At 39.7% G+C, this 20279-nt stretch overlaps 1 protein-coding gene across 3 annotated transcripts; it reads right to left on the bottom strand.

Annotated features, from left to right (window-relative positions):
* Window positions 1–1582: 1582 nt before the first annotated feature.
* Window positions 1583–20254, bottom strand: CCNJ (cyclin J). 3 transcript variants are annotated; one of them, XM_028481126.2, is made up of 6 exons: window positions 20165–20254; window positions 19398–19507; window positions 12800–13010; window positions 5808–6107; window positions 5561–5684; window positions 1583–4939 (listed from the first exon to the last, which is right to left on the bottom strand). In XM_028481126.2, the coding sequence occupies exons 2-6, from the start codon at window positions 19464–19466 to the stop codon at window positions 4528–4530; spliced, it is 1116 nt and encodes a 371-aa protein (XP_028336927.1). In that variant the 5' UTR covers window positions 19467–19507; window positions 20165–20254; the 3' UTR covers window positions 1583–4527. The 3 variants fall into 3 exon arrangements, with proteins under 3 accessions (XP_028336927.1, XP_023977394.1, XP_023977393.1); XM_024121626.3 differs by having other exon boundaries at window positions 1584–4939; window positions 5561–5687; XM_024121625.3 differs by having other exon boundaries at window positions 2270–4939; window positions 5561–5720.
* Between the last annotated feature and the right edge of the window lie 25 nt (window positions 20255–20279).

Raw genomic sequence — 20279 nt, 5'->3', positions numbered from 1 at the left:
TCCAGCAGTTTCACTCCTTGGAGCTGAAAACTTACGTCTACAGTAAAACCTGCACATGGATGTTTATAGCAGCTTTATTCATAATTTCTGAAACTTGGAAGCAACCAGGATATCCTTTGGTAGGTGAGTGGATAAATAACTTTGATCCACCCAGACAGCGGAATATTATTCAGCAGTAAAACGAGCTACCAAGCCATGGAAAGACACGAAGGAAACAAATACGTATTACTAAGTGAAAGAAGCCAATCTAAAAAGGCTACATACTGTAATGACCCCAACTATGTGACATTCTGGAAAATGCAAAAGTCCCGAGACAATAAAAAGATCAGTGGTTGCCAGTGGGTACGGGGTGGGGAATGGCATGAGGAAGAACGAATAGGCGGAGCACAGACTTTTAGTAGTGAAAATACACGATGGATAGATGCCGTTATACATTTATAATTGTATGCCATTGCACCTTTATACGTTTATAATGGTGGTAATAGAATGTGCACCGAGTGAACCATAATGTAGACTGTGGACTTTGGGTGATTGTGTCTCAGTGTAGGCTCATCAGCTGTAACAAGTGTCCCACTCTGGTGGGGGACGTTGGTAATGCGGGAGGCTGTGCATGTGTGGGGCAGGGAGAAATCTCTGCATCTTCCTCTCAGTTTTGCTGTGAAGCCAAAACTGCTCTTAAAAAAATGTCATAGAAAATTTTAATTAAAAAAAAAGTGGCATTGGGTTAGGGATGAGAGGTATCTTCACAGGGAGCAGGAGCCTGGTCTTGATGCTTTCAACTGACTGTACTTATTAATTTTAAAAAAAAATTTCTTTTTAATCTAAGAGATTTTAAAATGAAAGTTGAGTGATCCCTTAACCAAGATAATTTTAAACTGAGTTCCAGACTATAACTATTCTAATACTTCAAGTGAGCTAGTCATATCAAGCTAAATGTAAGCTGCTTGAGGCTAGAGAGGTGGTAAGTCTATCACTATGTGCTTGAGAAGGCCAGTTATTGATGAATATAAGCTTATCACACGGGGCTCAGAATCACTTCAGTGTACAGCTACCTGCCCTGGTTTGGAATGCTTGTTGCTCTTTTTCTTAAATTCAGCCTTAAAGAACAGTATTAACTGACTCTCTTGAGGTGCCAGAGTAAACGACAGTACACAGAACTACTTAAAAAAATACTTCTGAGGGGGGCTTCCCTGGTGGCGCAGTGGTTGAGAGTCCGCCTGCCGATGCGGGGCACACGGGTTCGTGCCCCGGTCCGGGAAGATCCCACATGCCGCGGAGCGGCTGGGCCCGTGAGCCATGGCGGCTGAGCCTGCGCGTCCGGAGCCTGTGCTCCGCAACGGGAGGGACCACAGCGGTGAGGGGCCCGCGTACCGGAAAAAAAAAAAAAAAAACTTCTGAGGGATATAAATTCCTAACCCACAGGTACAAACCTGTTAAAAAATTTTACTCTTCAAATTTTATCTGCTAAATTTTAAGTTGAATTAAGTAGCAAATGATGCTTAAATGAACAGACCATTACTGTTGACCCTATTCCCTCTCACACCTTTGACCATTTTCTGCATCCCTACTTTTGAACTCAGACTTCAGATTTTCTGCAGCTTGCATTATTGTTTCATAATTTATATGCTGCAGTTCTAACATTACTAACAACTGATTTTATGCTCAAACGTCCAAAAAGGCGGTGTCAAATATACTTTTGTTGGCTTTGGTGCTCAGTATGGAATACATAATGAATGGACAAATGTTTCCCACTACTATGGTTATATTCTCCATCTGGATAGCCTTTTCTTAAGTAAGTATAATTATAATTCCAAGTCTGACTTACATGATATGGTTTAATGAAGCTGCAGATATACATCATATTTATATTTAAAACAAAACACCAAAACCATTTTACCAAAAACTAGTTTTATTTTAAAATTAAGTGCATAGCACTCATCTAATTCCATTGGTGTGGACTTCAGCACCATACTCGCTATTTGCAATTAATGTCATAACAGATACATTTTGGTTTGCAGTCTGTACTTTAGTGTTTATTTAGTGGACTTTGGTAAAGCCCTTTATGCATATCATTAATTTTTTCACAGTACACATTTGATGGTCCGGTAATCTCAAAAAACAAAAAAACCTACTTTAAAGACTTATCAATAAATTAAACAAAACAAAACCCACACCACTCCCCCACCCACACCCCCCGAAGCTAGCAGTTGTGAGTTGTATTTATATTGAAACCTAATGTTTTAAAAATAGTTCTGGTTCTCCAACCACCCCATCCCACCCCACCCTGGGTATGCAGCGACAGGAACCAATTATTTATTTTACTCTACACCCCCCCCCCAAATTAATCCAGTGTTCTTTAGCTTTTTTAAATATAAACTGGGAAAGTGTTATTATAGGATTTTTAAAAAGGCATATTCTATAACAAGAATGACATTTAAACCAGTCAGTAAAAGCATTTGACAAGACATTAAATTACCATAGGCACCAGTTGTTGTTTCAAGTTGGGATCTCTATCCCAGTATCTTACATTCATAGTATAATTGAGGTAGTTAAAATACTGAAAATTGGTCCAGGTTGCTAGGTTCTGAATGTGAATGATATATTCTCTTTTGAACCCACCTTCCCCCTAAATAATTCAAGTTCTCTTGAGGTAAGAACTACCAAAATCCAATTAGCAGCCTTCTGTAAAGAGAAAGTGGTGATACTTTGAGAAAACAATTTTCATGCTTGAAAACTGCCATGAGTGAGTGTTCTTACCTGAGTGGTTTTTCATTTTATCTACCAGACTAATAAATCCACATCATGCCCTATGTACTTATGTACTCTAAAAGTTACCTTTCTTTAAAGGAAAGGATATTCTGTAAGAATTCATGCTGACAGAAGCCACCCACCCACATTCATCTACTGGAGCCATCGGGATTGATCCGCTGCTGTGTTGAGTCCCTTCCCTTCCTAACAAAAGCCACTGGCTTGATTACTGAGACTCCTGCTGCATACCCACAATATCTTTATAATAAGTTTGTCTTCAATGCATATTGTGGCGGTTACATACCTGCCACGCAGTTTCCCTTCTATTCAAGTGCTACCTTTAAAAAAACACAAACAAAAAGACACAACTTACTAATTTTTAAATCAGAAAGCTTCCCTCCACCAAATATCTCTTCTCCCACAGTTAAGAGCACAATGTATACAGTTTCAGTTATTACAATGATTTTTTTCTTTTTACTTTTTCAGTTTATTCCCTCCAAACTCTTTACCCCCAAATTGCCCTTGCTGTTAATGACTTATTGCTGTTTTCACTCATCACCAGTATAGTGAAATGTCCCAGGGCAGTCCTGGGGCCAATCTAATGAAAGTAACCTTCGCCTGCTTACTCTTGACTAGCTGGATTCAAAGGTTGCTTATAAAACCTGTCTTCCATGTAACAAAGTGCTGCTCTAGCACAACCTGAGAACTACCCTGGCCATGTTCCACTTCAAAATAAACCTATGGGACTTTATTCTAGTACTGACATTTTACAGTTTTGCCTTCCCTTGAAAAAACTTTTTTAGAATAATATCAAATCTGAGTATAAATCATTGATTGCACTGAGAAATGCAAAACTTATATATGTATTATGAATGATAGGAACCACCACTTCATTCATTCTAGGATACAATTACGTTCTCGTTTGAAAACACATTCTAGCAGGAGTATACTAACCTATGTTATTAAGGTAGTTCATACTATAACATTCCCAAAGCATGTTGCATTACAGTTAAGAGTTTCCAAGTAGTTCAAATTCCCTGAGTTAAATGTGTTTAATTCTAAAGATTTGAGGCTGGTCTTTAGGGGAAAAAACAACAAAAATTTATGACCGTGATTTTAAGAGAGCTACTCCACCCTTAATTTTAGTACATAAATCCAGATACCTATACTATCTGTGATAGGAAGTTATATAGAATATCTAAAAAAAAGTTTTTTAACTGCACAGACTGGTATAGCATAGCAATTCATGAGTTTAAACTTAGTCAGAAATTCATTTGTAGATCAAAAATATAACTCAAAACTGCAGAATAAAAAAAAGGACCTCTTCAAAAATTAATACTGTAACTTTCCTTCATAAAAAGACTGTTTGGCAAGTCCACAGATAAACATTAGTTTCTGACATATAAGCCAACATTAGGCCCACAGGCCACCACAAGTCAAATCACAAGACAGCGAATTGAAGTCTGTCCAAGTTTTCTGTTGCGTTGAATGTTTTTGAAATATTTGGACCATCAGTTGGGGCTTTAAAATTTGTGTCATATAAGGATGTGTTTTAACAGGATTTGACATACACACTGTTAAAGTGTTTGCAGTGTTAGCTTAGTCCTCCCAGATATTCATGGTGCGTTGGAAGGGATATTCAGTCTTCCTGGTACTGGTGTTGGAAGAGTTCTGATGCCATTTGGATCCCTTTCCTTTTGAAGAGAAGTTTACAAAAAGCTTGCCCCAGAGCTTTGAGTCACAAACAGTCTGGGTTACCAGTTTTACCTTCGCATAAAATCACCTTTCAAAGCATGGAGTAATGCAAGGGTAATGTTCATTTATCTGATAACTCCGGTTATAAGAAACATTCAGACAGGGCTTAACTTCTACTGGTATTGCCAGTGACATCCCAACACCAGTCTGCACGTGCCCAAGGCCCTGAACACTAGTTTGGAAGCCAGCAGGACATGTCGGTAGTGTGTAAGATGAGGTGTGTGTGGTAGATACAATCTGCTGACAGCTTGGTTGTTCCGATACAGGATGGCGATACTGCAGTGAGGTCTGATGCGTCTGATGGAGATACTGAGGCTGCTGAAAGTGAACTGCCCGAGAGGGCTGGGAGGCTGTCTGGAACACACTTAGTTGTGCTGGCTGAGGTCCTGCCTGTCCTCTCTGTTTGTTTGCTTCTTTCACATCATTATCATGAGCGCTGCAACATGGAGAGAAAGGAAACTGCTAATAATGTTAACTTGAGAAAAATTTGCAAGAAAGCCATGCACCACCCCCAACTCCTTAACAGCTGACTCATTGGACTGCCCCACTGCCCAGGTAGCAGTCACTGCAACCATAATTTCAACAACAGAAAGCTCTCACTCTTAGCCTTCTAAAAGCTCCTTTCCTTGGTAGGGCCCTTGGGAACTGGCTGCTGGTAGCTTTAAGGGCTATTTTCAGCTTGGGAGCTATGTCCACAATAAGTACTTAAGTATGACTGCCACTTTGGTGACATCCTGATGGTCCCACAATTCAAAGATGTGGGAATGAGGCAAGATTTGCCTGGATGATCTCAGAGTTGTGGGCTCACACAAGAGCACCTCCTTTCCTTATTATGTACCCAGAATCATACTAGCAATGACAACCTCTACCTGGATAACAGCCAAAAGGAATTCCCCTTCCACCAAGTACTGCTCATACAGGGGCTTGCTCATGGCAGCAGGCAGCTGTCAGAGCCACTATCCTAAAAGCTCTGGGCCTTTGAGAACTTGTTCCCAGGGCCCCTTATACATGAAGAATGTTAATAAGAAATTACAAACACAAGAACAAAGAGGCTTACATCAATAGCCGTTCAATGCACTGCACTAAGAAATCCCAGGAGTAAGCAGTAAGACGATGCAGTCTTGTAGGCCACGTTGGAGAAAGACGAAGTATAATCCTTGAAGAAGCCACACATGCTGCAGCTACTAAAGAAGGTGTATAATTTAGAAAGGCATAATCTGTGGAGACATCAAAAATGAACCTAAGCAACAGAATGCACAAGTCACAAGCTCACAAGTCACTTACTGGCATCCACAATGACTCACCTTGCAAAGATACTTCCAGGAAGTAATCTGCATACTTGGCCATGTAGAGTTTAGTTTTTTCCAAGCAAATCATTGGCCAGCCGTCATGAAGATCGGTTTCATGCACAGCTTCAGAGAGATAATACTCAATGAAATGGGCAGCTGTTGGAAGGCAGAGGTTCCACTGAAAGGTTTCTAATAATAATAGTTCCATATGTAGCAAATTTTGTTTTGTTAATACTAGATTCATGTTAGTCATACAACCCAGGCTGTTGAGCTGCTCCAGCTTAGGCACACTATCTTCTTTTTCTTCAAATTTACCTTATAAGCAAAGGAAAATAAGAGCGAGAGAGAGAAAATGTTAGGCGAGTGATCAATGTAAGTCTAGTCACTTAAATGGGATCTGCTGTCCTAGTGCAAAGATTTAGATCCAAAGACATTTTTTCCCCTACTTTGGGCAGATACAATTGTGCCAGAACTCTGTGGTTCTCATATCTACATGTTTTCTCTCCCAGTGCCTCTGTTCCCCACCCTTCACCCTCCCCTAAAAAAACCCCCCAAAACAAAAAAAACGGAACGTGTAAACATTTTGATCTATGTCCTACTGTGTAATGAGAACAGTCCTATGTGCCAATGAAAAAATAACTCCCTCATCTCACCAGCTGAATCTTTTCAGGAACTTTCTTTTGGGGGTCAGGCAGTAGTTGGTAAAAGAAAATTATGTTAGAACAGAAGAAAGTTTAAAGAATTTAATGTCATAGTTATCTAAAATCAAAAATAGCTAAGCTTCAAGTGTTTCATCTCAGTGTATTTTCAGCATAATCTCAATTCCAGAGAGATACAAATAGATTAGAGGAAAAAAACTGGATGAATATCTAACACAAGCATTCTCATTATACAAAAAAACCCCTATTCTTCCTCTTCTAAATTTAAAACAAAAACCTAGCCAAGTCTGTTATTAAGAAAAGGGAGGGTATTTTATACCACTTTTATATCCCCTTACTCAAAGCAGAATAGGAGTAAAGATGCTCTGATGGCTGAACGTCATTATTTGAAGCCATTAACTTCTTTTCAGGAAATACTCATCCATATGCACAGCTGAGGAATAAAATGCCCTCTCCAGCCCCTGAATAATTCTTCTATGGATTATGTACCATCTCACACTTTAATTTCCAAGCAAGCATTTACTATATATAAACCATTCACTTTAGATGTTTCTAAAAGTTATGGCTGGAGAAAACTCAAGCTATCAAGTACTATTATGATTTTCCAAATGCAGCAACAGAACCAAAAGAGTTATCGTCAAGTCTCTTTGGGTCTTTGTTCCATGATTATCCATAGAAGAAGGGAAATTAAAACTGAAGCTTTCTACCTCCTAGCATTATGTTCTATTTTACATTAAGGTATAAAATAGTCATATTATATTGCAATTATACATTTCTCACAATAGCTTTTGCACTTGTTCATAATTATAGTTAGAATATGTTATATATTACTATATAAATTTTTTGTTTTACTACTTTGGTAACTATTTAAATATATTTGATTTCTTTAGAAATCTTACAATTTTATTTTATCCATTTAAAAACATTTTGGGGGGAAGACCACAAAGACTACCAAACCAGAAGAAACCAAATGAGTTTCCCTTGTGAAGTTTCTCTTCCAGAAGGAATGGGTTTACACCACACATTGAAGTTCCGACAACAAATGGTAGTAGCCAGAATCACTCAGCCCAGATGTTCCACATAATGGAGTCAGTGAGGTCTGTTCAAGTCAGCCTGCCTTAGGGGCTGGGGAAAAAGCACTGCTAACTACCCTGGTCTTTGCTTAGAGAGGGTGAACGAGAGTAGAAGGTTTTGTCTCCTATGCCAAGAGACTCTAAGCTCATAACTTTAAGAGTCTAGTCCCAAAGAAGTTTAAAATTTCGCTCCCACTCCAGAAATTTTGAACTTTGTTAGATTTAAACCACCCTTAACATCGCTGCAGGTAAGAGATGATCCAAAAAACTTAACATAAATCGGACTTTTCAAGAATCTAGATAGTCCTTCCCAATTCAAATCACATAAAGATAAATTTCACAAGTTTTGCCAGAGGCATTTATTAGTACAGCTGAAAGCACTAAAGTGGTCTTAATGACAGTCATCCAGCATGATCACTGCATAAATATAGGAGATGAACCCACTGTTCTCAGTATAACCGAATGGAATTCTTTAGAAGGAGAATGACCTAGGAATTTAGTTCAATCCCTCTGGATGAATCATTAAGACTTTCAAAGTACTCTGTGTAGAAGCAGCAATACTGGCAGTATACTTCAAAGGAGTATTGTAAAAAATTAATGAGTTTTTAAATATCATGCTTGACGTTCCTTTGAAGAAATTAATATACCACAATCCACTGTTTAATTCAAGGATCAAGAATGTTTCATATTATCTCCTTGAAACTTTCAACATAGAAAACAGTTGTATATGACCAATTTCACAGCTCAAGAAACCAAGGTAGCAAGGTTGGCCAATTCATTTAAAGTCAATTAAGTTGAGTCAAACCCCAAATGGAAGACTTATGTTTGAATTCCCAAATCTGTGCTTCTAGACCAAAGTACTACACCAGGTTAAATGGGGACAACTACCAGAATAGACAAAGTTTTATATTATTAAGCATCCATGGGGTGTTTACTTGGCTATTACAAGCATGAAAGCCTTTGCATCTTGATTTACAAAGATAAAAAATAACCTGCATGCTGCATAAATAACCACACTTGGAATCTTAATTAAGGTTTTTTGGGGAACCTTTTCATTATATATAGTAATACACTCAGATACATGGATATTAAAGGATTTCAAAATGTGTGACAGCGTCAATGAGTACCTGCATTCATATCCAGTTTTTATTGTGCTGAATGCTATGTGTGTGACTATTTTAAATCTACTTATCCGTTAATACCACATACAGATCACAAAGATCAGTTTCTTCTATTGAAAGGAAATGCCAGAAGCCATGTGATTATATTGATAAAGGCCCCCAAACAGGAAATAAAGGCACAGGAAATTCTCATCTGCTTCCCAGAAAACAAAGAATTAGGGACCACAGAAACAAAACATCAGGTTGCTTTATAGGAAATGTTCAGATCAGCCATGGAAACCAGCACATTTTCAAAGCTAGGAGTGAATGGCAGATATGTGGTAGTAGGGCATGGATCAGATGTCACTGTAATCTCTGCCAACCCACATTCTATTCTTTTATTACTAGGTAGGAAAAAAGTCATCCTTAATATCTACCAAGAACGCTCACAAATGTGTAAGACTATCAGTCTAATTAAAAAATGGGTTAGGAACCAGAAGAGACAATTCATAGGAAAAAGAAAAAAGGTTCTAATCTCACTAAAAATTGATATATAAACAAAATCATCTGTGAAATACAGTTTTTCACCCATCAAATAGTAAAAAGCTTTGTCAACCCAGTATTGGTGAGCAAGGAGAAACAAGTTCTTGTCACAAATTTTTACTATTAAAAGCCTATAATCTCACTTTGGCTTCATCTTGACTCCAAAATCTTAGTTACACAATACCTTGAGCAAATTATCAAAAGCCTCATGTTTAAGACTGTTTCCATGCTCTCTACAAGTTCAGTGCTGATCACAGAAGGCAAGGGAAGCCACGGTATACATGTCAAAGAGTTAGAGTTTGAAAATTTCCCAGGATAAATCAGAGTCTTTTCTGGAATGAGCCAAAACCTTTGGGGCTAGGGAGCCAGTGAAGGTTATAGAACACTTATGGAGGAATTAATCATTACAATGCTAACTTTTATGTGTCAATTTCATACATGCTTTTAAACATATTACCCCACTTGATCCTCACAACAACTTTGTAAGGTGTCTATTTTTATTTTATAGAGAAGTAACTTGATAAGTTCAAGTTGTTGAAATTCATACTTCTGACAAGATTCAGACCTATATCCATATAGATTTCCTATAATCCCCGCTGTAAAACACTACATACCTCTCCCCAATCTGTAGGCCCTTTCTTCCTACCTCTAATAGTATGTACACCCGGGCAGCAAGATATGCATTAGTACCTGAACTTACAAGCTGTGCTCCATTTTTAACCAAACTACCAAAAGCCTTCCAACCTATTTAATAACTGAAATACAGCTGTCACCCAGTCCTGTCAGCTGTAAGTTGTTTTTCACTTTTACACAACAGGCTGCCCATCCCAAAGCAGGGAGCAGCTGGGGGAGGGGGACATCCATTCGGAGAGAGAAGCATTATTTGAATAAAGTTTATGATAACTAATTGGAGAGCTGACATCGGAATCCAAATGTAAGAAGACAGAGTGTAAGAATGTAGGAAACACTAGAATGAGCTCCACAAATTTAAAACAGACATTAGATACTGAAAACAGGCTACCAGTTTATAAGCATACTAAGCACTTCTGTTGTAGTAAAGTTAGACTGGAGGGAGGAGAAGTTGCAGTGGGCTACTAAGGGCCAGTCTCTGATTCCTGACCCTAGTGAAGAGCTGATAGCTTGAACTCCTTTGACCAGTGCCTACTTGGGAGGAGCTGAGACCCTGGGGGACACCTATCTCACACTTTCCCACTCTCCAGTGGAAGAGGAACAATGTAAAAGCAATTCTCTCTCAGGGAAAAAGGGGTGGGGTCAGTAGAACAAAGGGAGGAGGTATCTGACTCTTTTAGTAACAGGCGGTAAACAGTTCACATTTGAACCCAGCAAATGCAAATCCTAAAGCCTAGTTCCTGGAAAATGAGCCAAAAGAACTACATACTACTACACAGATTAAATCAAATAACCTTCAATAAAACAAATTGATCACGACGTTAAACTAACAGTAATAGATAATTTAAAAACAAGAACAACTGAAAACTCCATTCCAACCAATCTAAGATGGTGCACAAATAAAGTATCCTTTTCCCAAATTGTGGAAATTGCAGAAACCTGACACTAATGCCAAGCACTGCATGGTGGCCAGAGTTGTCATTCAACTAGAGACCTCGGTGAACTTTGGTAGTGACATGTAGTTTATGAATATCTAGTTTATAATCCCCAAGTAACTTAGTAAGTTACTAGTAATTTTAGTCACAAATGTAAGTCAGTCTACGAACTGACTATGCGTCACTCATAATTTCACAGTCCATAGGCATAGACCAGGTAGGGCTTGGTAGTGGTAAAAGGACAGTGATAACCACAGCAGGCAAAAGTTTTTCATTAATGATCCCAAGTTTTTAAAATAACCTAACTTGCATATGTGACTTCCAGTGTCTCTCTACTATAAACTGATCCTATAATAAACTAACATTCTCAGGATAACAAGAAGCCATTCCATGTGGATACTCACACATTTGACATGTCAAGTATGGGTTTTTCCAATCCTATGCAAACTATTAAACCACAAAGGGCTTCATAGCTAGTGATGAAACATATACAGAATTGTACACGATTGCTTATGAGGATGAAACCTTAATTAAAGGTTAAATTAAAGGTTACTTATAAATGTACAAGCATTACCTCTGGCTTTCTGGATGGTGGGGAGAGGAGCAGGTGATGTGTCTGGATCTCAGAGGATAATAGATTAAGAGAAATATAGATATTCAGGAAATATACTATTCTGGTAAGAATTTGACTCAAGTTACATGGGGACAGGGTTGGAAGACAAGTCTAGAAAGGTGGCTGGGTCCAGATTAAAGGTTCTAAATGTTACAATAAGGAGTTTCCACCTCAACCCACAGGCAGTGGAAAGTCATCAGTGGGCTATGTTTATTGATATTCAGCCTGGTCCACAAAGGAGTTGAAATAACTTACAAAAAGATCTGCTCAAGGAGATAAAACAAGAGGTTGAGGTCATCAGATGAAAGGAAAAATAAGGGCAGGAAAGGAAAATCTGAGAAGAGATTGGTTTCATAAATGATACCACACAGGCCTGCATTTGGTTTAGGTTTATTGGCAGTCAAAGTGCAAAGGTGTTTTAGAAAGAATTCTGGTGGCAGGGTAGAAGAGGAATGTTCCTTAGCAATCACATTGGATCCTAAACCCTCAAGTGGAGGTTAGAGGTGAAGGCAGTCAATATTTCTACATGCTACTTTAAGTGGGACTTAAATTTCTATTGTAATGACATGAATAATATAAAAACTACATAATGGATTCAACTTCAATATCAAATACCATATTTTCACATTACTAAAAGAAGAAAACTTTCAGTTTCAATGCCTTTACTCACCCTCTTTCTCTCAAGGCACTAACAAACAATGAAATGTGTTACAGGAAGATGTTAAGAGAAAGGCGCCAAAAGGCTCATTATCAGATTCTACCTTACAGCTTACTACGTAGTTTTGCCTACTGCAAAAGCAGATGTTTTCACATTTATAGCAGTTGCACATGAATCTTCAGTCCATTAAGCCAACTCATTACATACTCAGTAGAAGGTATTCTAAGAACACGAGAGTATGGTACCTTTTAGAGTTTCTCAGCCTAAGCTCCACTGACATTTTGGGCTAGATAATTCTTTGTTGTGCAGGGCTGTCCTGTGCATTGCAGATGTTTACCTTCCTCCCAGGTTGTGACGACAGCCAAAACTGTCTCCACACATTGCCAAATACCCCCCAGGAGGCACAACGGCTCTTGGTTGAGAACCACTGCTTTAAGACAATGGTTCTCAATTGGAAAAGTACATCAGAATCACCTTTGGAACTTTTAAAAAGTTAAAAAATATCCAGGCCCCATGATGTAGATTCTGAGTCAGTAGATCTGGAGTGGCTTAGACATCTGTATCAGAATCTTCAGGATGTAGGGCCCAGGCACACATGCTTTTAAAAGACTCCAGAGCCACTTTTTAATATGTCTGGTTAAGAATTGCTATGCCAAAAAGCACTTTCAACATAAACTTTCTGATACTAGTAAACTGGAATGAAAGGAATTTGGTGATATTTCACTGAGTTCTATGTAAATTTATTTTATTATAAACAATGGAATTTTCCAGTCATGTATATCAGATTCATACTTACTTGCTAGAAGCAGACAGGAAAGTGCAACTAAATGCAGCTGCTGGATAGAGATGTCATACCGATCCATAAACAGGTCCAGCAAATAGACAGCAAGATGTCGGGCAGAAGGGCAGAGGGTGAAACGATTGCTCACAATGGCAATCAAGTCAGCAAAATACCTTCTAAGACTTAGTTGAGGGGACTGGCCTTTGTAGGAAGGTAACTTCAGCTCCTAAATCAAGAGGAACAACATTTAGTCTAACACAGCATATAGAAGAATTATTCCCACAGTGCAAAGGTGACACTTTTTCCCCAATATATTACTGATACAAGTGCCTAAAACACACTTTTCTTGAGTAAACACCAAAATGAAAGAGTGGCAGGATAATGAATGGCATTTAAAATTTAAAACCAAACTTTTCTCCTTATTCTTAACCACATCTGACATAACCAGTTATAAGTGTTTCTTGCATTATGGAATAAATGTATTCTAACAAGATTTTTAATAAGGGAATCCTGTTTTCCCTACCAGGTGTTTTCAGGAAAACAGCATTACCAAAATACCAACCAAACCATACATACACACCCCCGACAAGAAGCTCAAAGCTTTTGGTTAGAAGGTAACAGATATGTTCCTTGTATGATGCATACTGTATTATACATGCAGGGATGTGGAAGGCAGAGACTAGTATACATCCACTAGTATCTTCTAATCAGGCTTCTCATTTTTTAAAAATTAGAAAATTTCTATACTATTAAAGTATTTCTAGAACACAGAGAAAGATGGAAGGGTTCTAAATTCATTTTATGAGCTCAGCATAATGCCACACTAAACCCAAAAGGTATCACAATGGAAGGAAGTAACATGGATATGACCCTAAAAGCACAGAAAAAAAAAAAGCAAAAAAAAAAAGACAAATTAGACTTCATCAAAATAAAAACTTTTGTGCATCAAAGGACACTATCAACAGAGTGAAATGGCAACACACAGAATGGGAGAAATATCTGCAAATCATATATCTGTTAAGGTGTTAATATCCAGATTAAATAAAGGACTCTTTTATATATACAACTCAACAAAAAAAACAACTCAATTAAAAAATGGGCAAAGGACTTGACTAAACATTTCTCCAAAGATGTACAGATGGCCAATAAGCACATAAAAAGATGCTCAAAATCACTAATCATTAGGGAAATGCAAATAAAAACCATTATGAGATACCATTTCATACCAATTAGGATTGCTATTGTCAAAAAAAAACAAAAAAAAATCTAGAAAACAGAAACAAGTGTCAACAAGGATATAGAATAATTGGAACCCTTGTGTATTGGCAGGAATATAAAATTGTGCAGCCACTGTGAACAACAGTATTGCAATCCCTCAAAAAAAATTAAATGTGGAATTATCATATGATCCGGCAATTCCACTTTTAGGTATATACCCAAAAGAAGTTAAAATAGGGACTCAAACAGATATTTGTACATCCATGTTCATAGCAGCATTGTCCACAACAGCCAAAAAGTGGAAACAAACAACCCAAGTGTTCATCAACAAATGAATGGATAAACAAAATGCAATGTATACATACAATGGCATATTATTCAGCCTTAAAAAGGAATGAAATTCCGATATATGCTACACCATGGATGATTAAGTCATCTAGAGATGATTTAAAGTATACAGGAGGATGTGTGTAGGATATACACAAATATTACTCCATTTTATATAAGGGACTTGAGCATCCTCAGATTTCAGTATCCGCAGGGATCTGGGAACAAATTCCCCATGGATACTGAGGGATAACTATATAGTTTTTCACTTACCAGATTATATTTTATTAATTTTTTGCTTATGCTATCAAGAATGGATATAGGAACTCCCATATATTATTGGTGACACTGACAATTGATATAACCTTCTGAAGGAGAACTAGGTAATATAAATTTTTGAAAATGCAGACTGCAGACACCCCTAAGCCTAGCAACACCAGGCCTAGGAATTTATGCTATATATAAGGAGGTCCTTTGCAGCACTGTTTAATAGCAAAATGGTAGAATAAAAAGGTTAATGTCAAAAACCTGCATGGATCTCCAGAGAATTATTTTGAGTGGATAAAGCCAATCCCCAAAGATCACATAGTGCATAATTCCACTTACATAACATTCTTTTTTTTTCTTTTTTTTTTTTTTTTTTGTGGTATGCGGGCCTCCCTCTGCCCAGCCGCTCCGCGGCACGTGGGATCCTCCCAGACCGGGGCGCGAACCCGGTTCCCCTGCATCGGCAGGCGGACGCGCAACCGCTGCGCCACCAGGGAAGCCCCCATAACATTCTTGAAATGACAAAATTATAAAAATAAAGAACAGATCAGTGGTTGCCAGAGGTTAAGGGAGGATGAGGATGGGAGGAAAGAGGGTGTGCCCATAAAAGGGTAACATGGGAGATCCCTGTGGTGATAAATGTACAGAAAATGTTCTGTACCTTGACTGTATCAATATCAATACTATCCTGGCTGTGATAATTGCACCATAGTTTTGCAAGATGGTTACCATGGGGTTACGGGGGGGAGATGGGGAGGGAGGACTGGGTAAAGGGTATAGGGGGTCTCAAAATAAGCATAATTTTTTTAAAAAGCTTGATGTCTAGCAACAAGGAACTAATTAAATAAACTTAAGGGACATCGATTCAATGTGGACATTAAAATAAAGGGCAGTTGACCTATATGTGTTGATATGGAAAATTCTGACAAACTGAGTGAGGGTGGGGTGGGAGGAAGGTACAGAACAGTGAATATATATTATAACCTCTTGTATCAACAACAAAAAAATTGTATTTGCAGATATACTAATTTATTGGGTATCTTTTCAGGAAAAAAAACAATAATGCTGGTAACCTTAGGGAATCAGGGAATAGTGAGGGTTGGGGAAAGCTCATGTTAAACCCGATACTGGGTCTTCCCTGGTGGTCCAGTGGTTAAGACTATGCGCTCCCAATGCAGGGGGCCCGGGTTCGATCCCTGGTAGGGGAACTAAGATCCCACATTACTGCAACTAAGCCTGTGTGCTGCAACTAGAGAAGCCCATGCGCCGCAATGAAGACCCAGCGCAGCCAAAGTAAATGAACAAATAAATAAAACACCAGATACTATCCCCAAATTTTTAAACCCATATGCATGTATCACTTAAAAATATATTAGTAGGAGTTACTTGGGAGATAGGCTAATGGGCTATTTTATGTTTTTAATTTTTGTATAAGTGAAAAAAGAATCAACAAATGCTATTGAAGAAAAAGAAAACACATTGGCTTAGGCTTGCTCAACTCTTTGAAGAGAAAAAATACTAATTTCTCTAAATAAAGGGAACACGTGAATTTCCCATGTAGTCTCTAGGATTTTTCTCTTCATTTTTACAATGGTGTAAATGAGTTACCATTTCAAATTTCAACTTTCTTAGCTGTCATCATGTGACATTTATTGAGCATCTCCCATGTAGCAGATACTGTGCTAACCTCAGGGATAAAAGCTGGAATACAGTTTCAAGCCCCTCTCTAGCAGGTGAACCAAAATACAGAGATTATAAGAATATAATATAGTAATCACAGGGTATTATAGAACACTGAGGAGGGAGATCTAACCCAGCTCATGGGGTGGGATGTTAGGAAAAAACAAAACCAGGGCAGGCTTTCTGTAAAAGAGGCCTGAACAAGGTCTTAAAGATGCACTGGGAAACTTAGCTGGAAAACACTTGTGGACTTTATTTTTAACTATGTTAACTTTGCCAAATGAAGACAAAACAAAGGCAAGAATCCAAGGGCCATCACTAGGAGACTGTTAACAATGTGTCCAATACAGTCTCTTTGTATTATTTTAAATGGTAAAGTACAAGGGCTTATCATATGGCTGTCAGATTTAGTTCTCTGTCCATGTAGTGCAGTTATACGCATGAGAAAATGACCTATGCTTCTCTCAGCTTATGAGTTTTTTCTAATGTCTATTCCTGATCCCCTAGAATTGAATACTCTTGTTACTGTCTGCTTCTCAGGATCCCACAGGACCAAAGCACAGAGAGACCTAAACATGTCATCTCCATCTCCAATCTCAGGTCCCCATTAGCTCACCACCCTAAATGCCATCCCCTTCCCAGAATGGGTTAACTGTCCAGTCAGGCTGGAAATAAAGGCATAGAAGGAATACTCACAACTCTGTGGGATATTTTCTTGATGCTTCTCACAAAATTAGCATTGTTCCCATCTGTCATAAAGGCTCCTGAAAATACTTCCCAAAGCATCCTAAGACACTAGTATACATAGCAAAACAATGAGAAGAAAGAGACGACACGGTATAAGAGGACAGCTGCTTTGCTGGGGGTGGGAGGGGGGAGAAGTGATTGTATTTTACAAAAACAGTACAGCTGGCATTTGGGGTTAAAGAGGATTTTCATTTGTTGTAATTTTTACTCTTCCCTAGTAGACGCAAGGCTGGTCACACCAATTATTCCTCCACAAACCTTGGGTCTAAACATAGATACCTTCCATTGTGCCTGAATGGCAACTGCCCAAAGGAAGACCTAAATTCAGATGCTCTAAATTGTATGAGATTAGACTCCATAAAGGTAGGGATCATGTCTGTCTCATTCACTATTACCATTCCAACCCCTGGCATAGCACCTTGCACACTGTAGGCATGCAAATATGTTGAATAAGCATATGACTACCCAACTAAATCACCTAATTAATAGCCTGGAATTAACATGTATTCTCTGTGAGAAAAGTTCATTTTAACTTTCCCTGACTTCAGTGTACTATAAACAGTGGTCTCTCCAGTTCCACAGGTTCAAGTTTTACTGATTAACAAATTATAAAGTGTGGCCATTGTGTCAAATAACAAGAATGTGGCTTACACAATGCTTAAAGATAAAATAGACAACCCACAGTAGCATGTCGCAGGTGGCCCAAGATAACGTGCAGTAGCATTCTTTCAGGCCCTGTGCTATCTCGTCCTCTGATAGCTTGTAAGTAAGTTTAGTACAGGTTGTATCTTATTCCTTAGATCCTCCCCAGAGCTCAATACACAAAAACATTCAACAAATCTGCTGGAAAAAAAATCCATTTCCAACCTCAACTAACAAAATTAATTCAGGTAATCACGCAGGATTAAAATTACACATAAAATGTAAGAATCGAAAACCATGGAAATCACCAGGAAAAATCTTTTAAGTTTCACATCATTACAAAACATATGTATCATTAACATCAAATATTATTTTCACCACATACCAGAGGAATAAAGAGCTGACACTTAGAAAATAAAAGCATTTAAAACTGAAAGACAACATCTGAAAAAAAAAAAAAAAAAGGTATTTGGACAACTTTCAAAGTGGAAAACCCGCAACTCTCTTCTTAACATTCCAGAGAACCATGCCATAGTTGAGACTTTTCAGTAGTACAAACAACCTCTTAGGGGGCTGAGGTGTATTTAGAGTGTCTAAGAGACTGAAGGTCAGAATTAGTAAGCAGCATTTAGAACTCAAACTTTAGAAAAGGGTACAACTGCAACAATTTAAGTCAGAATTAGGCTTTCTAATCTACTTAACCTGGTTTAAAAAAATCAAGATACAAGTTCATTATCATCCCAGGATCTCTCAACTCCAACAGTGAGCAGCCTTTTTATTAAAGAGTCAGCTGTTTTGCTTCCTTCCAATTTTCTATACATAATGAGTGGCTCTCTCTATCCATAGTGAAATTAAGTTAAGAGTTAATTTTGGATCTGGTCTCTCTTCTGGTTATCAAAGACGCAGACTGACACACTTCGCTGTGACATACAGAATAAAACTGTTACTTAGGAGCAACAATAAACAAAATTTGCATTGTGCCAGAAAGGTGTACTTTTTCCCCAAAATCTTTTAAAATATACTAGGTCTACTCGCGGCCTTTGATATTAGCTGAAGGAGCAGCTAACTCCTACCTTAAGGCTTTTTGAACACCCCCCAAGTCTTGGGGTTTTGGGGGTAGAGAATAACAAATAGTTATCACTTCCTTAATGCTTACTATATGCCAAGCACTGTTCTGAGCACATCTACAGTATTACCTCATTTTAATCTTCACAGTCGTTCCATAAAGCACGTTCTATTATTATTATTCATTTGACAGATGAGGAAATTGAGAAGCAGAAAATTAAGTAACTGGTCCAAAGTCTCACAGCAAGTTAGTGGAAAGGCTGGGGAATTTACTGTTGTACAAATGTGACATAACAGACAGCTGCATGCAACAGCAACTATAGAATAAAGGAGGGCTGCTCTGCCCAATAAAAAGCCAGCACATTTATCTTTTTAAATACAGTATCAAATCCATGTTCCACCTGGAAACAAGGACATCAGAATGTCCCTTCACACCTTCCCTCTCCCAACTACCACGCCCCACCCCCTCCTCATTCAAGTTTCAGGTTCTACTGCTACAACCCAGGGAAGAAGCCAAGAAGTTAATTAACCTTGAGCAAATAGGCAAACTCGCCGTTTCTGGCCTGGAAACTAGTGGTTAAAGACCCGGACCGGGATTTCCAGGGAGCCGTGATTCATACTAACTGGCATAAGACACCGAATGGAAAGGTCGGGGCATCGCGGTTACCTTGTGTCGAAGAGCTTGATGGATATCGGCAGCCAGCTGTCCCCGCCACCACTGACCCTCCAGCTCCATGGGACCGGGCGGCGCGCCTGGCCAGACGCGGCAACTTCAGTCTGTAAGACACACCCCAGACGCGGTCACTGCCAGCTCCCTCCACGCGCCCCTCCGCGCCCCCTCCCCGAGGGGTGTGACCTCAGGCCACCCTGGGTGACTGTTCATCTTCACCTGACTCGCCCTAAAATCAGCACCGATCCAAACCAATTCCCTGACGCCGCACTTAAGGCCCGAGCCACCGGTCAGGAGGAGCCGGCTTGTCTGGAGAACGGCCGGACCGGGCGCCGGGCAAACTGGGACCAACTTGGGCCCTAGTTCCCAAGGCGCGGACCCGGGCGCGTGCTCGGGAAAGCCGGACGGGAGGCCCGGCTTCGGGATCCCCGCGCCCCGGCTTTAATTCTCCAGTCAGCCCTTGAGAAGAGGAGACTTGACACCAGTCACAGCTCCCCTGAGGTGAAAACCTCCCGCCGAGAAACCCGGAGATGAACGCCCGCGCGGCTCCGGGTGCCCGCCGCAGACAGTCGGGGGCGCGCTCCTCCCCGGGAGCCTCCTCGCGGCCCGGCCGGCCCCAGCGCGCACCCAGGCCGCCGCCTCCTCATCCGGAGGAGCGCACGGGATTGCGCGGCCCCAGAAAGGCGAACAAAAGGCCGGGCCGGGCGGGTCCGGTGCCCCGCCGCCAGCCCAGGCCTGCCGGTTCCCACGGCGGCCTCCCTTACCCGGAACCGCGGCCCTCACAGGCCCAGCCCCGCCAGCGTGCGGGGGACGCCGGCCCCGCTCATGCTGCGGACAGTCGGCCGCGAAGCGCCGGCCTCAGCTCGGGCCCAGCGCCGG

The sequence above is a fragment of the Physeter macrocephalus genome, chromosome 20 (assembly GCF_002837175.3).
Source record: "Physeter macrocephalus isolate SW-GA chromosome 20, ASM283717v5, whole genome shotgun sequence".
In the NCBI taxonomy this organism is placed as follows: Eukaryota; Metazoa; Chordata; class Mammalia; order Artiodactyla; family Physeteridae; genus Physeter; species Physeter macrocephalus.
This window is presented reverse-complemented; position numbering and strand designations above follow the sequence as displayed.